This window comes from Nanorana parkeri, unplaced genomic scaffold (assembly GCF_000935625.1).
Source record: "Nanorana parkeri isolate BGI_ZX_2015 unplaced genomic scaffold, ASM93562v1 scaffold540, whole genome shotgun sequence".
In the NCBI taxonomy this organism is placed as follows: domain Eukaryota; kingdom Metazoa; phylum Chordata; class Amphibia; order Anura; family Dicroglossidae; genus Nanorana; species Nanorana parkeri.
In genome coordinates, this window is record NW_017306808.1 from 196,220 (window position 1) to 213,574 (window position 17,355).

Consider the following 17,355-nt stretch of genomic DNA (forward strand, 5'->3'; position numbering starts at 1 on the left):
TTACACCTGATGGTGTGGGATGAGCACCTCTGGGACCAGGACCAGACCAAGTTTTTGCACCTGGAACAGCTTGCACAACTTTCAGTGGAATGTAGAAATTATGAAGGTTTCCAAGGTTTAGAAGCACTTTTAACGCTGTTCATATCAATGCTCCAACATGCATGTGGTATGGCCAACAACGAAATAATGAGGAATAGGGCAATGAAGAACATGACTGATGACAATATGAAGCATTTGACAGAGATGACCTCACCTGTTCGATTCACCTCTCGCATATTCAGTCTGTCAAGGAAGGTTACTGCCAGGCCCTGTCCTAGAAAGATTTTGACTAGCTTAAGTGCCACTTCTTGTCGACTCTCAGCAGAACACATGTCTTCTAGTAGAGCCAGTAGACTGCAGTCGCCCTGGATAGAAACAAAGAGATGTTTACAACTACAAAACAACATACGGTACACTGGCTACCAGTGGTGAGGCAACTATCTATGCATCCCACCTGATCAGGGGACTGAACAGACTCTACCAGGAGCTGAATGAGGTTCTGATAATATACAGAGGGCAGAATACGCTCCTCAGACAGGCTGACCTTGACACGCAATGACCCAAGCTTCCCTCTAGAACAAAAAAAAAATGAATAGTAATGTGACACAAGGCCGGATAGGATGCACAGTGACATACAAAGAGTAGAGGTCATTTACAAACTCCAGAAAACACAGACATGCAACTTTAATGTGTTATTACATTTATATTTGATAATATGTAGGGCTGAGTCACATGACTGGAAGGTATATGCAAAAATATATACGGTAGCAATATTCCATTAACACAAGAAGAAGTTAATAATAGTAGCAGCCAGTTCCGGACTGTAAATGACCTTAATTGTTGGCATGAAAATTAAGCTCACAACACTATCTGGCAATGCATATAATGGCTTTATTTATACTACTGCAATATATTTATTTCAGATAACAATGTTGTCATAACTGTAATAAAGATACAAGGTGCTTATAACATCAGTACAGGGTACGCTTAAAAAAAACATAGAAGGGATAACATGAGTGTGGATTGTGGAGCCTTGCTCCCCAAATATCAAACAGGGAACAACAAAGAAAAACTTTTGAAGTGGAGGTTAACCCTAATTGCGTCAGTCCAGGCCGGGCCAAGGCAGAGGCAGGAAAGGAACATACCTTGGGCACCATGCTGTGGGGGGGAGCTAAGGAGGGAACTTCTCCTGCCTTTGCATTGCCTGGTCATCTCCTGCATTGTGCATTACACTGGAAGATTGAGGGCTCTTCACAGCGAGAGCTGTGATTACACAGCGAGAGCCAAACTCTCCCTGTGTAATCTGCAGGAGATATCAGTTTGACAGCTCTTGTCCTGCTCTAATTAGTGTTTTAACTCTAAAGTTTCTAGTTAAAATGTTGGCTAACCTTACTTATTTTTGTTACTTATTTATGATAAGAAAGCTTTTGTTGTTGTTGTATATAAACATTTTAAATTTTTGTAAGGTTTTTGTAGTGCCGAACAAAAGAGATCAGGGGTTGGGGCACACTTTGGCATTCTAGCCTTGGAGGCCAGAGGATCTTCTCTTAGCACTGGCCTCAGTGTCCTGACCATTGCATCTGTCTGTGGAAAGAGACTGCCAGGTAAGGGAAAGGGATCAAGAGGATGGGAGTTTGGTTTGGATAGGATATAACACCTTCTCAATGTCTGTGAAGGTTCTCTTTCATCCAGGTTATGGTATAACTAGTAGTAGTTAGTCGCATTCAACGGGACTTGTTCTGTTCAGGTAGCTTTATAAGTTCAAATCAGTGCTTGGAACTGCGGAAACAACTTGGATGAGTAGTTTAACCTGTTCAAAATTACTAAACAAGTTCCTTTCAATATGACTAAGGCCCCATTTATACCAGGGCGGTAGCGGTTCAGTGCGGTTTCTGCGTGATTTTTGAAAGGGCGTTATAGGCCATTTTTAGATCCATGAACCCATCACACTCCTGACCGCTTGTCTCCAAAATAAATCAGATGGGTGCTGCGGTGGTCGACGGATGCAACCGTCATATAACAGTAAAAGCAGGGACACCGACATCGGTCGCGCAGATTTTTCCACGCTGAACCGTCAACAGTGGTTTCAATCCGCCTGCTGCCCAAACTGCTCCCTGAGCTACTTTTTCAGCGCTGATCAGCATGTTTTCCATATAGATTTAAATGGAAACGCGCTCATCACTGTGCGTTTTGGTAAAAAATGGCCAAAGTAAAAGCAGGGACACCGGCACTCCAATATAAGCGTGAAGAAAAGACTTATTTATTGAAGAAATGCGACATATCACATAAAGTGACAACCGTTTCGGGGTCACACAGGATCCCCTGTGTCATTGCTTGAGGAAGGGGATCCTGTGTGACCCCAAAACGGTCGTCGCTTTATGTGATATGTCACATTTCTTCAATAAATAAGACTTTTCTTCACGCTTATACTGGAGTGCCGGTGTCCCTGCTTTTACTTTGGCCATTTTTAATCGTGTTTCACCAAAACGCACAGTGATGAGCCCGTTTCCATTGAAATCTATATGGAAAACGTGCTGATCAGCGATGAAAAAGTAGCTCAGGGAGCAGTTTGGGCAGCAGGCAGATTCAAACCGCTGTTGACGGTTCAGCGTGGAAAAATCAGCGTGACCGAACCTCCCTGGTGTGAACGGGGCCTAACTACTACTAACCATCTGCTCATTGTTATTTAAAAATAATCAAATAAAGGCACAACTTAATCATAATAATTTTTATTTTTGTTACCGTCAGTTTTGGTTAAGAACATATTCTATATAATTCATTTTTTACTGTACTAATTACTTCATTGTGGAATTAAGTTGGTACAACAAACAAGATGACCCCTGCTGCTGTGCACATTATGGACATGTTGAAGTGATGAGAAATCTAGATTGATAATGAAGGGACAGGTTCACTGTCCCACTGCTCTCCTTTTGGAAACAATGTTATGGTATGATAATATCAAACAACGTGCATTATTCTACCCATTCTCCTCATCCGTGTTTCCAAAAGGCAGGAGACGAAACCAGCCAGTCACCGCAGGATTTCTGTGAAGGGGCTCCAAGGGAAAGCACACCTGGAGGGGGTTGTTGACAGGGTGAGTGATGGAAGACACTGTTCAAACATACAGTATGTGGGGTCACCACAGAAGAAAGGAAGATAATTCATGCAATAGGTAAATAATTCTAACAAAACAGTAAGAAACAGAGACAAAGTACGGAAGGATAAAAAGGGAATAAGGAGGACAGACACTTACACGTCCAAGAAAATCATTTTTTCCAACCATATCCCAGTCCCAAACTTCAATGCTGATCACTTGATCCCCAGGATCTAGTTCTTCTATTCCTCGTAGATCAAACTCTAGGACATCATTCCAGCGGGGAAAGCGTGTTCTTTTAATTACCTGGCAACAAAGTGCTTAGTAGCATAGCATAACTGAATCACAGCAGATGCTGTACATGTGCAGCAAGCACTTTAAGACCTTAACTCAGACACACAGTCTAGGCAGCCATTATAAACACTGACAAAATATGGGCACTTGATAAAAATCCCTCATACATGGGTTGAAAATGCTCCTTATTGTTAATAAGTATGTGCTCAGCAACAAGTGCATGTCCTATATCAGGACCAGTAGATGCGGTCTCATGATTATTATATATAGGAATATATCAAATGATTACCAAATGGCGATCATTTTCGGAGAAGGTCAAGATTATCAAACATCTAGACTTTAAATGATTGGTTCATGTGGCTAGGTCCGCTGGAATTTAGCCAATATATAACCAATGAGTAGCTTTGAACAGATAGTCAAAACAAAGTAACCACGTTCATTATTGGGATTACTGACTTCTTGTCACCCATTAAACTTGCATTGTCCCACATGATGAAGGACCGTATAAGAATGTAAGACAGGACAAAAAGTACTGGTGATATTCAAATGGCAACCCATTGCAAGCGAGCATATTTAGGGCATGTTTAGATGTGCAAATGCAATATGCTTTCAGGTTCATCCAGTTTGTATTTGAGGTCACCTGAGATCATTCTTAGTTCTTGTAAAGGTAACTGTACATGTGATGTGTTTGATCCTCTTCTAAGTTGCTTTTGCATTTCTATTGATTTATATGAGGAGGAAATTGGTTCTGACATGAACAAAAGCCCATGTACACAGGCCAATAAACTTTACTGCACTTTGCAGAATACTCCATGCCTTTATTAAACAGGTCCATATAAACTTAACTATAAAGCAACTTTAATTATGATTTTAATTTCATGAAGAGAACTATAAAACATAATTTCAATAAAATAACAAAGTAAAATGTGTAACTCTGTTCAGCCATTCTTATAATTCAGTTACTACTTCTAGATGGCATAACAGGGTTTGTGACCTCCCTGGAGTTAAAGCATATCTAACCCCAAAAACAAAAGATTTATATACTGCAGAATACAGGTCCGTAGATGTGGTGGATGCATTGATTTTCCTGTTTTAGGCCAAGAACATTTTCAGCAAGTACAGTAAATACATGTTGATCTTGCCAGAAATGCAGTGCCCTTGTCACTTTCTGTAAGCTGAAAAGACAGCAAAAACAATGTTCCTTTTATTGTATAATCTACATTTGCCATGTACCATGTAATGGAGATGGACGAAGACAGACATATTTTCTGGTCCAGTTTGTGTGACATCCATGACATCACAGGATTACCAGCTAAAAATACAGGGTAATAAGCTTTCTGAAAACTAATGCAGCCGCTACAACTAAAGACTACAAAGGTGTGTATATATATATTTATATATGTATATGTATATTTATTAGGGATGCACCGATACCGATACTAGTATCTCGCCAAAAGGCTGCAATACTTACCTCCAATACCACCGTGACAGGATCGAGAGGTGAGGGAACCCGGTATGTTTTCCCTCACCTCCCGATCTACTGAGCCGACCTGTGACAATCTCATTGTCACAGGTCGGCTTAGAACTATGACGTGAGTGGAAATCACTCATGTCATAGTTCTCCTTTAAGGTCAGAGAGAGATCTCCTAGCCAATCAGGAAGTGGGTCAAGACATGCCGCCATAGCTTCTCTTGATACTTGGCAGCCTGGCTTCCTTACCAATCAGGAAGCTGGACAGCTCCTCATGACTCGCCACCTGGCTTCTCGATTGGTCAGGAAGCCAGGCAGCCTCTGAAGCCGGTGCTCTTTCGCTAGAACACCGGCTTCAAAAGCAATCAGGAAGCTGGGCGACAGGGCATGATCGGCCGCCCAACTTCCTTATAAGCAGGGCACAATGCACTGGTACTCGGTATCAGCAAATACTGAAAACAAAATATCGGTACTCGTACTCAATACCGAAAAACCGGTATCGGTGCATCCCTAAAATATATATATTTATGTACACACAGTATATACACACACAGTCGAGTGAAAAAAAAGGTACACCCTCTATGAATTCTATTAGGGATGCACCAATACAATTTTTTTCAGGCCGAGTACAAGTATCGTTACTTTTCCTCAAGTACTCGCCGATACCAATTACTGATGCCTTTTTTTAGTGTCATGTGACAGTTTTTCTAAAGCAATACAGACTAATGATTTTAAGACAGTGGTGAGGTGTCGGGGCCTGGTCGCAGCTGCAAATGCTGCGATCCTAGTAGTTCTGCCACTGACTCCAAGCTATGGAGGGACTACAAATCCCAACAATACATTATACAGCAATACAGAATGGCACCGGGTGTAGAGGATTACAAATCCCAGCAATACATTATTCAGCAATGCAGAATAATACCATCAGCTATAGAGGACTACAAAACCCAGCAATACATTATACAGCAATGCCAAATGGCAACCGGCTATAGAGGACTACAAATCCCAGCAATATGTGATACAGTAATGCAGAATAATATGAAGCTACATACTCTGTGCTGCTCCCGGGTGCCAGCCTGATGTCTCCAGTGGAGCATCTCAGGAGGGTTGTGAAGGGTCTCAGGTGGACTATAGAGGATGTCAGGAGGGCTGTGCGGGGTCTCAGGGGGGCTCTGCGGGGTCCCAAGGGGGTTGTGTGTGGTCTCACCCGGGCTGTGAGGGGTCCTACCAGGGTTGTGCAGGGTCTCAGGAGGCTGTGCGGGGTCCCAGGTGGCTGTGTGGGGTCTCCCCAGAGATGTGTGGGGTCTCAGGAGGCTGTGTGGGGTCTCACCAGGGTTGCCCAGGGTCTCACGAGTGGGTGTGGGCGGCGTGGTTCCCCAGGAAGGAGGAGGAGGAGATATGCGGCCAGTGCCGCAGTTCACAGGAAGGATTCCAATGTCCCCAGAAAGCACAGGACCTCAGGCAACTATATAAAGCGTCGGTATCAGCGTTTCGTATACAAATATTTTAGAATACGAGTACTTGTGAAAATGCCCATATCGGCACCGGCACCGGTATCAGTGCATCCCTAATGTCTATGTTTTTTTGATTTATGATATAATTAAAATCATCTGGTCCTTAGCAAATACAACCTCAGATGAACAACAGCACATGACATGTTACACCGTGTCATTATTTATTTTACAAGCATAAAGCCAAAATGGAGAAGTAATGTGTGAAACACTAAGTACACCCTTACTGCTTCTATATGAATTAGGAGGCTAAGTAGCAGCTTGGTGCTGCTAATCAAATACCCTTGAATAATTGATCATCAGCAAGTGTCACCGCCTCTAAAAAAGCCGATGTTTTAGCAGTTTTCTGGTCTGGAGCTATCAAATGTGTGTTAACACAATGCCAAGGAGCAAAGACATCAGCAATGATCTTAGAGAAGCAATTGTTGCTGCCCATCAGTCTGGGAAGGGTTATAAGACCATTTCCAAACAAAATCCTCTTCCCAGGAGTGGAAGTCCCAGCAAATTCACCCCAAGGTGCAATGCTCAGGGAAAATGCAAAAAATCCAAGAATCATATCTCAGACTCTACAGGCCTCAGTTAACATGTTAAATGTTAAAGTTCATGACCGTACATTTAGAAAAAGACTGAACAAGCATGGTGTGGTTTGGTTTGTTTGGAAGGATTGCCAGGAGAAAGCCTCGTCTCTTTAAAAAGAACAAGGCAGCACAGTTTAGGTTTGCAAAGTTGCATTTGAACAAACCACAGGACTTCTAGAACAATGCCCTTTGCAAAGATGGGACCAAAGATGAGATGTTTGGCCATAATACACAGCACAGCGTTTGGTAAAAACCAAACACAGCTTATCAACACAAACACCTCATACCAACTGTGAAGCACGGTGGTGGAGGGGTGATGATTTGGGCTTGTTTTGCAACCACAGGACCTGGGCACATTGTGGTCTTTGAGTCGACCATGAACTCCCCTGTAAACAAAAGTATTCTAGAGTCAAATGTGAGGCCATCTGTCCGACAGCTAAAGCTTGGCAGAAATTGGGTCAAGCAACAGGACAATGATCCCAAACACACCAGCAAATCTAAAACAGAATGACTGAAAAATAAAAGAATCAAGATATTGCAATGGCCCAGTCAAAGTCCCAACCTCAACTCAATTGGAAAGCTGTGGCGGGACGTGTGCATGAACAAATGCCCACAAACCTTAATGAACTGAAGCAACCTTGTAAAGAACTGGGGGGCCAAAGTTCTTCCACAACAATGTGAGGTGATAAAGTCATACAGAATATGATTACTTGAAGTTATTGCTGCCTGTGGTTCTACAGGCTACTGAATCATAAGGTGTACATAGTTTTTCACACATGGATTCTCCATTTGTGCTTTATGTTTGTAAAATAAATAATGACACGGTGTAATATGTCATGTGTTCATCTGAGGTTGTATTATCTATTTTTAAGACCTGCCCAGGACCAGATGATTTTTATTATGTCCTGATACTTAAAACCATAGAATTCAAAGAGGGTTTACATGTGCTTTAGGCAATATGGTCTTTTCTAGGACCTACCACAGCCTGTCATGAGCCAATAAAAAAATAAGCAGCACAGTGAGGTAATCACTGTTAGTATTCCCCCAGAGGCAGATTGACAAAATTTACAAATCACTAGAGCCCAACTGGTTTACAGTGCTGCATTTCCCGCTCCCAAGTCTGAGTGCTACAGTACACAGGATTAAATGTGAGTTACTTATGCTATTTCTGTGTAGTAACACATTCAATTATTTGTTAAATAATACATGACTGGGTTAAATTAAAAGTTTTTCCTCAGCATTTACCACAGTATGTAATATTTATGTTTTCATGGAGTTCATAACCTAAAATTAACCTAATCACTACAAATGTTTAGTAAACACAAGTACACAGTTTGTATTTCAATAAAAGTTGATTTACACAACAAACTGCAAGAACCCAGCGCCAAGGAGAAGAAACGTGATTGTGTACATAGGCAGTAGGCAAAATATCTCCTTAATAGAAGTAATACTTACTGAGGTCTCTAAAGTCTGATTGTTGCAGAAGATACGTACAAAGGGGTCTGATGTTCCAGAGATGTCCCGAGGTGCTAAATCTCTGGAGAGGCAAATGATGAAAACTTACACAACAAGAAATGTCATATTTCAAATCAGCCTTAACCTGAAATCTCTAGCAGCTGGGCATACCAGTCTGACAACTTTTATTACCAGGAAGTTAATTTCCCAATGTTTGCTATATATAAGAAATATGTTTTAGGAAAGCTGTAGAAGAAAAAGATAAGTACTTATTTTCAGAAAACAGAAATAAACATAAAAACAGCTAAAGTTGATAAATATAACTTTGGCAATGATGTTAAATGTTGTTAGCATTGTCCCCATTTAATCAGCCAACACTCATTCTAAACTGCTATTTTTTCTCTGCTGAGCCAGGGGAAAGGACTGCAATATGCCCCACCAGGGTGGATTTCTAATGTCTCCTGTGAGGTATACCATAATAAAAGAGGTACTTAAATTTCTTGTCAACAATGCCCTTGTATTCATTGTTCTTGTTCTTTTCATTTTATTGTAGGTAGTGCAAGTCAAGTGGGAGAGAATTTTATCAAGCTATAAAAATGTCATCTACCAAAAACACAGCCCTAGAGCGGCATACCTCTTGCTAGAAATTGGGTCCTATTTTATTTTTGTCACCATATTTTTTTTTAAATCTTGTACCTGTAAAACAATCAGAAAGTATCATCTTGCTGACACATTTATTATGTGGTACAGATTACCGTATGGCAAGAGTGGACATTGGAATGGATGTGTGACATTAGTACTCAGTGCTGTTAGCTTTTGGTAACAGAGCTGTAGAAGGCAAGAACACATGCAAACCCTGCAACTCTTGAACAAGGAAATGCACATGTATTGCAGGGATGTACTGCATAAATTGTATTTTTTATTTCGCGATGACATACGCTTTTAAGTTAGTATTCTCCAAAAATTAAAAAAGGGGTCTCTGCAAAAGAAGACTATTAATATTTACCTGTCCTGTTTACTAATATTTACCTGTTTGAAAAAACTTTCATCCCAAGATCCTTTTGCAGTTGACAAACATCTGGGGGTGTTGAATGCCTGGGCACCCACTATCTGCTGTGGTTTTATCCACTGGCCCCAAAAGGACACAATAATGATATAGTGGCTGGCAGAAGGAAACAGTGGGCTGCCAAGCATCAACATCCCTAGAAGTGTGTTAAATGCAGAAGATGATTCAAACAGTCTTTTTTTAAGGGGTCAACAGAGTTGCTTTAACTATAAAGCACCCCCTAACGCTTAAAACTGAAGAAAATTTTTTTTTTAGGTTTTGGATAGGTTAAGGGAGGGTTATAACCCCTGTCAGCTTTTTGTTTTGCATTGGGTAGATTTCCCTTCACTTCCCAAATGATTGCAACAACAGGAAGTAAGAAATCCCTGGTGGTCAGCAGGGTCACTAGAACTAATGTTCCCACTGGAAGATTTCCCATCTATTCCTGTTCTGATTTAGATAAAATAATCTGCGCTCTTGGAAAGATAAGGCTAAAAAGTTAAAATACTAATCCTAAAGCTGCTATGAATTGGTAAAATATGATGTGCAAGTGATAACACAGCGCTAAAGGTGGATTCCGTAAGAAAGTAGGTGTAAAATATAAATTAATATATTGCCTTGTTCTGGAGGTATATATATATATCCACCGAACTGGGGGACTAGTTACCTCCTCAAAGTGTATATATGTGTATATACATATAAGTGAATAACGTCCCAATGAAAAAAATATCAAAAACAACTATGTATAAATCAAGTGATAACAAGGTGTCTAAACCTCATTTGTGTTGATAAATCTGAGCATAAACTTCTACGTGGATACAATGCAACACAATGTGAAAAAAATGTTAACAATAAAATTATCTCATAAGTGAATGGTAAAGAAGTGACAAATCCTCAAACCTTTGTGTCAAACCGTTAATAAAATAAAATTAACGAAAAACTATTGTACAGATAAAGTGCAAATAGTTCCTCCAAACTTCTGATTTGTGATGTGATTTGACAGATGACAATTAATTGCAAAGTGGGAGACTAATATAGATATGAAATAAATTGGATCTAAAGTACTCAATAAGACAAACTGAATTCCTGTTCTGATGACAGTCCGGAATGTTGGATTTTCTTTCACTTTCGGTGATAACAGTGACCAGCACAAATAGAGAGAATTAATCTCCCGAACTGGGACACAGACAGCAATAAATCCCTGTTCTAATCTATCTCCAATCTATCCAAAAAAATTAAAAAAATTGGTTTCAGTTGCCCTTTAATCTAAACACGTAACCTCTACCCAAAACCTAATCTCTATGCTTACATTTGAACTGCTAATCCCTGACTCTAGGCGAAGTCCATATTCTGTATGTCCTGTGCAAGGAGCAGCTACTCCTTACAGTTCTGTGCTGAAAAAGGATGCACAATATGGTCCTTTTATAAATAATGGAGGAAATGGGAGATTTTGTTCTGAACAACCAAGCAGATTCTAGATGTATTTTTCTGCTGCAGGTTTAAAGTAAACCTTAACTTCAGATCACTAGGGGCCACACTTCCATGTTCATAAACATTGTTCTGTAAATTTAACTTCTTAATCAGTGTTCGTCATAGTGCCAACTCCTTCACAATCATCTATGACCATGCATGTAAAAGAATATTGTTCTATTCAGAGCATTGCACTGCATCTCCCTGCGTTGTTTAGAAATTGTGTGCCAGATGACTAAACACAACACACACCCACTTTGTTATTTTGTGCCACAGAGTGCCAGTCATTATTTCCACCCTCCATACAGTTATTGTTTTTCATGTGAAAGGCCTTTTGCATACTCCTCAGCCCTTCATTGGCTTCAGCTATCCCCACACTTCAAATGATTCTCGGGTTGCTAAGAACATAAACCTGTTGCTAGGAAACTACAGTCTTTTCTGCTCCACGCTCGGAGCTGGCAAGTTGTCATCAAATGTCTAGATCCGAGGTCGTATTTCGCAAGCACATACATTTGTGAAAAGACCAACAAGGAGGACCTTTATGGGGATAAGCAAAGTATTCACAGTGCAGAATAATAGGGCACCCTAACAAAACTAATGTCTTGGGAAGGGTGAGACTGGTTTTTGGCAGTAGTCATTGACCCCATGGATATGCAAATAAGGATTACTGGCAAAGAGCTGACATTTATGAAGAACTCTTGAAATTTTTGGCACTGCCTTTTGCAGAAACACAAAAGAGCCATTTAAATATGTTGTCTTTGACAGCTGCTGAGGCAGAAAGAAAAGATGGTGTGTGAAAATGGAAGTTGCAATTTCTCAAGTGCAAATGCTATCTTAAGAAACAGCATGCATTCAGACGCAATGCTGGCAAATAATCAGGCTTAAGGTGCCCATACACTGCTCGATTCTCGTACGAGAATCGCGGGAAATCCCGCGATCGTACGAGAATCGAGCAGTGTGAACGGAGACGTGCGACCGTTTCTACTGTACGGTCGCACGTCTTCCGTCGAACCAGCATGTTCGAAAACCAGCCGGGAATCGTACGATTCTTGGCTGGTTAGAACGGTGCTCGGAAGACAAATGCTGAACGGGCCGGTGTGCGCACGCGCACACTGCCCGTTCAGCATTGCGGTCATCGGAAGCCCGCCCCTCAGGGGGGCGGGCTTGCGATGATCGAGAGTGCGATCTGCCTGTCCAAGATAGGCAGATCGTACGTTTTTTTAATCCCTTTACAACCATCGCAAGACTAAAGTCTTGCGATGGTTGTAGAGTGTATGGCCACCTTTAGACAACAGTTTAAGGACACAGGTGGGCTTATTTAATGAGGCAGCCAGTGGCCACGTGTGAAGTTCATCTATAGCAATCATTTAGATTCCTTAAGGTGGCCATACACTTTACAACCATCGCAAGACTAAAGTCTTGCGATGGTTGTAGAGTGTATGGCCACCTTTAGACAACAGTTTAAGGACACAGGTGGGCTTATTTAATGAGGCAGCCAGTGGCCACGTGTGAAGTTCATCTATAGCAATCATTTAGATTCCTTAAGGTGGCCATACACTTTACAACCATCGCAAGACTAAAGTCTTGCGATGGTTGTAGAGTGTATGACCACCTTTATAGTTAGTATGAATTTTCCATGTTTGACAAGTTTACTTTTAGACTTCCAATGATCAACTATTAATAACCAGTAACAACTAAAATCAGAATCAGAAACAAAACCTACCTTTCTTTGTCTGGCAATAGTGTAAAGGTGCCCATACACTGCACGATTCTCGTACGAGAATCGTGCAGTGTATGGGCACCTTTACACTATTGCCAGACAAAGAAAGGTAGGTTTTGTTTCTGATTCTGATTTTAGTTGTTACTGGTTATTAATAGTTGATCATTGGAAGTCTAAAAGTAAACTTGTCAAACATGGAAAATTCATACTAACTAACTCGATTATCGTACGAAAACCCGATCGCATACGATTATCGTACGATAATCGTGCAGTGTATGGGCACCTTAAGATGAAAATATATGCAGATGTTACCATCAATAAAAATTGTATGGCAAAGTTATCTGGAGAAACCGACAGCTGAAACCAACACGCAAAACCTCTTTCACAAAGACGAGCATTTCCCTGCCCTCTTCCACCCCCTAAGCCTCTCTATTGGTTGGTCAGTACATCATAGGTTTAAAAATGATTTTCATTTGTTGGGAAGTGTGGGACCAACCTTAAATTTTACAGAAAAAAATTAGATTTCCATAATACGTCAGCTGCCTACACAGCTGGACCATCTGGTTGCTTTAACATGCAGTTTTCACTAAAAGTAATCTCTGCATTTTTTTCACCTATAGGGTCCCTACCTTAGGCTGCTGTGACCCTAACTAAATTTAGACTGTGTTGTTGTTGGCTGTATGCAGGGGCTCTATAGGTCTCCCCAAACTCAGTGGGTTGATTGCTTTCGACTGTGGCTGTGAAGGAGTCTTCAGTAGGCCAAGTGGGAAGGTCAGTCACTGAGTTATGAATGTTTGACTGACTCAACCACTTCACGAGCTTCTTGTTCAGAAGTATGTTTTGTGAAGATGGTAAATACTTGGGTCTCCTTTCCAGAGAATTCCCTCTCCTTCTGGGTTCTGCCTGGACAGGATGTGTGTTTAGAGTATCTATACTTGGATCATCCTGGAGCAGGTGCCAGGGGCCCAAGGATTTAGGCTCTCTGCTGGAATGGATATCTGGAGGAAGCTGGGCTGAAATGTATCTCAAAGTAGCTAGTGTACAGGACAGGAGAGATGGATCCTGGAAGGACACTATATTTCCCCACTGTTTGGGTTGTGGTCCCTTTAAAGAGTAAATAATGTGTTAAATCACCTGCTGGAGGAAGGGTGGTTAAAAAGGACAGGAAGCTGTAGAGAGCAGATGAAAGGAAAAGTAGTAAGGAGTTGGTGTAGCCAGGCTGCTGCATTTTATGCTTTTGTTTGGAGCAACTTGATAATCCTGCTGGGAAGCCTATTGACTGGGGAGATAACTCAAAAGCTTGGTACTGTTCAATAGTTATTGCTCCCAAACACTCTGAGGTCGGGGAGACTGTTTTTTTCTGTTGTGTTGAAGAAAAACTGTTTAATTTTCCTTTGGATTAGTGAAGACAGACTGGTTATGTTATTTTGCTGCAATGAAGTCATTTGAGTTATATAAACCCTTGGTTCTCAACTGGTGGGTCGTGCCCCAAAAGTGGGTCGCGACCCCATGTTCTGTGGGTCGTCGCATGCCTTTCACTTTTCTAGGTGAGAGGCTCCTCTGCCTCCCCCTAGCGCAGCACTGTCAGTTGTTCTGCCAAGCATCCATTCAAAATATACTGCCCGGCGCTTTGTATCCATTTGAACAGTACCCCAAACCCACTTCCCACCACCAGTTCGTACACTCGCACCGGAACGCGTGGTACCCTAATGCGGTGCATTCCATTGCAGTGCAGACATTGCAGACTTGGGTCGCGACTTAATGACCAAGAACAAATGTGGGTCCTGAGGTTACACAGGTTGAGAACCACTGAAATAAATGTTATATTTTATTGGAAAGCCAATGACCAGTGATCCTACTGAATTCCACAAACATCACACTGGCTAAAACCTTTTCGTCTGGACATTGTAAGTGACATTCATTTCCCAGAGTTCAAGATAGCTTTGACTCCTCTGAAAGGGCCGAAGAACCAGATTCATTAGAGATACGGTAGATCCACCTTTATTGCCTTATTAGGGACCACTTATCTATGTTGTGACAGTATCTCGTCCTGTATGTCACCCATGTACACCCATTGATTTTTCTTTTTTTTCTCTTCTTCCTGCTCTGTTAATCCAAAAACCTATGTTTCTGATTGTAACTAATCTTTGTTGTACTTTGTAAACCTTCAATAAAAAAGATAAATGAGACATATCCACCAAGAGGCTGCTCTTAAAGGGTCTACTGCTGCTTCAGAAAACTTGTCCTATTTTTGTGCTTTTTGAGTATGTGACTGGGGAAACTGGAAGCTAAAGATCAGCGGGTTGCAATATCTCCTGAGCAAGGAAGAATACAGCGGCGGACATACTCATCCTGAGTACTGGGGTCCGTCACACTGCACCCCTAACCCTCTCTACTAGATTTGAGTTGGACAATAAAAGGTTAAAAGACTAAAGTGACTGGCGCCCAACTTATTTCTGCCCACTATACACCAAGGGCCAGACCCTAGGATTGTAATGTTAACCCACGGCGCCACCCAGGGGACCACATCCGCTGCCATGAGCTTGGGTGGGGCTATACACCACATGTACAGTTTTAATTGTCCAGGTTTTTCACCTTTGATTTTGTGAAATTACTTCTTACTGAGGTTAGTACCTATAAGGAATTATCTACTATGAAATAATATCTAAATGTTATGTTCATTGTATTTGTAAACATTTCTTTGTCAAACCTCTGGCTGTGCAAACCTTTACTCATTTTATGGCTTCTTCTCCGGGATGCACTATGCAGTACAGTTGGTGCCTAATTTATTACCACTACTGCCTTGCAGCACTAGGGCCTTAACAATTTTGGCTCTACCTGCTTGGAGCTTGCATGTTTTACTTACATTTTCCTGAGGTTTTGCTGCTATGGTTTCCAACAACAAGTCATTATGTTGTCTTAATCTCCCTTCTCATGTAGATTAGCCCTATTTATTTAATATATCATATATCAAAATGCCTATTTGTTGAACAGGATAAATATGGCCGGTGGCAACAAATGCTGGAGTATGCATCAGTGTGGTGGCAGCAAGTGCTGAAGTGCATGTTGAAGTAGTGACAGAGATTACTGAAGTGCTAGTCGTTGTAGTAGCAGCAAGTGGTGAAGTGAATGTGAGTGTAGTGGCTGCAAATGGCAAGTTGCCGCAAGTACTGAAGTATGTGTTGGTGTAGTGGCAGAGAGTTAGGAGGTGACCACCCATGTTCCTCCTACTGTGAATTCTTTAGTAGATTTACCTCTTAGCTACATTCTCATATATATTCTCATACTTCCAAAAATTAGCTTATACATTTTTTCCTTTCTATTCATCCTGACACAGAGCCTGGATCTGCAGTACCAACACCGCTGTGGACCTCTACAAAAAAGCTGTATACAGGGCCCACATATTGCCAATTTCCAACTGTAAGCTATGTCAGAGCCTCTTACTTTCAGGACTCCCGCAGGTCCCTGGTCTCCCCTGCCACTGTCTATGGGTCCTTGTGGCTCTGGCTGGCACTCACAAACAAAGACTGCCTCCAAATGGACCTGACCGGAGGGAAGGAGTAGCAGGGAGATTCGTGGAGCATGGCAGGAGGAGGAAGATGCCATGCCAAAGGCCAGGACGATGCAGTGGGAGGACAGTGAAACATGGAAAGTAGTAGTACTGGTGATTTTTAAACGCATGAGCAGTATTGCTTTTATATATGGCAGCGGGAATGGTCTGTAAGGTCGCTACTGCGTATGTCCAGGTTTTGCACCACCATAATGCTGGCAACATTGCACATACACAGCAGTGACTTACATGTCATCCAGGTCGTCACACTAAGATTATAACTAAGCATGTGTGGGAATTTAGCAGCGCATAATGTGCATGTGTGGAGGTATGAACAGTGGATGTCAACACATAAACATCATCACATCTGCCATATTGGGACAGAACTCAGATACTACTTCCAGGAAGTCCAAAAAATAAATGTAATCTTCAAATATTATTGTTCGGTCAATGATGGTAGCACCATGCACACAGCTAATTTGATCCTTCCTACTCCAAAGAAGAATAAGGCATGAGGCCCTGCCCAACTTGTGGGAAATTATCTGTGCACAATAATGAGAGCCTGTGACTGCCAGAGGTGCTTGTTATAGTCCCTTAGGGAGGTCAGAGATATCCTAATCATTGCAAACAATTCTTATTTCAAAAGTAACACTTATGATTATCCGGGTAATAACAGATACCCTTAGGGAAGCACAAATGAAATCTGACCCAGATCACAACAACTAGTTCATCTTTGCCCTTATACAGTATATTTCTTGGCTGTTTTATCCAAATTCTTCTATTTTACACCACAATACATCTACAGCTAATCACCGTGACAGAGCTGAAGATAGCATTTACCTGGCCTCTAGGACATGGCAGTGTAGGTTACATTTGTGTTTATCTTGCATTATATGTAACTCAAGGTAGATCTCTCCCTGGACTTCCTCGTCAGGATTTACGCAGCTCAGGTTAATCCAACTGTCAATACCTAAAGAACACACAGAATATATTACTATCTATACATAAAAAGAGATTAGCCCGCCCAAAAGGTGACCTTTATTTATTTAATTACAGGTGGAACTTGATTGGCTAAGACTGTGTTAGATGCGAACCCTGACTGGGTTCCTGTCCACCTGGGAGTTTTGGG

At 41.5% G+C, this 17,355-nt stretch overlaps 1 protein-coding gene across 3 annotated transcripts in view; it reads right to left on the reverse strand.

Annotated features, from left to right (window-relative positions):
- The window catches only part of RASAL1 (RAS protein activator like 1), a 67,108-nt gene that overhangs the window by 11,222 nt on the left and 38,531 nt on the right, over positions 1-17,355 (reverse strand). For all 3 annotated transcript variants that reach the window (XM_018561735.1, XM_018561736.1, XM_018561734.1), the window contains exons 5-10: positions 17,067-17,196; positions 8,442-8,523; positions 3,293-3,439; positions 3,021-3,112; positions 494-611; positions 254-404 (exon numbers count right to left, since the gene is read on the reverse strand). In XM_018561735.1, coding sequence (XP_018417237.1) covers positions 254-404; positions 494-611; positions 3,021-3,112; positions 3,293-3,439; positions 8,442-8,523; positions 17,067-17,196 — 720 coding nt within the window. The remainder of the gene's footprint in view (positions 1-253; positions 405-493; positions 612-3,020; positions 3,113-3,292; positions 3,440-8,441; positions 8,524-17,066; positions 17,197-17,355) is intronic.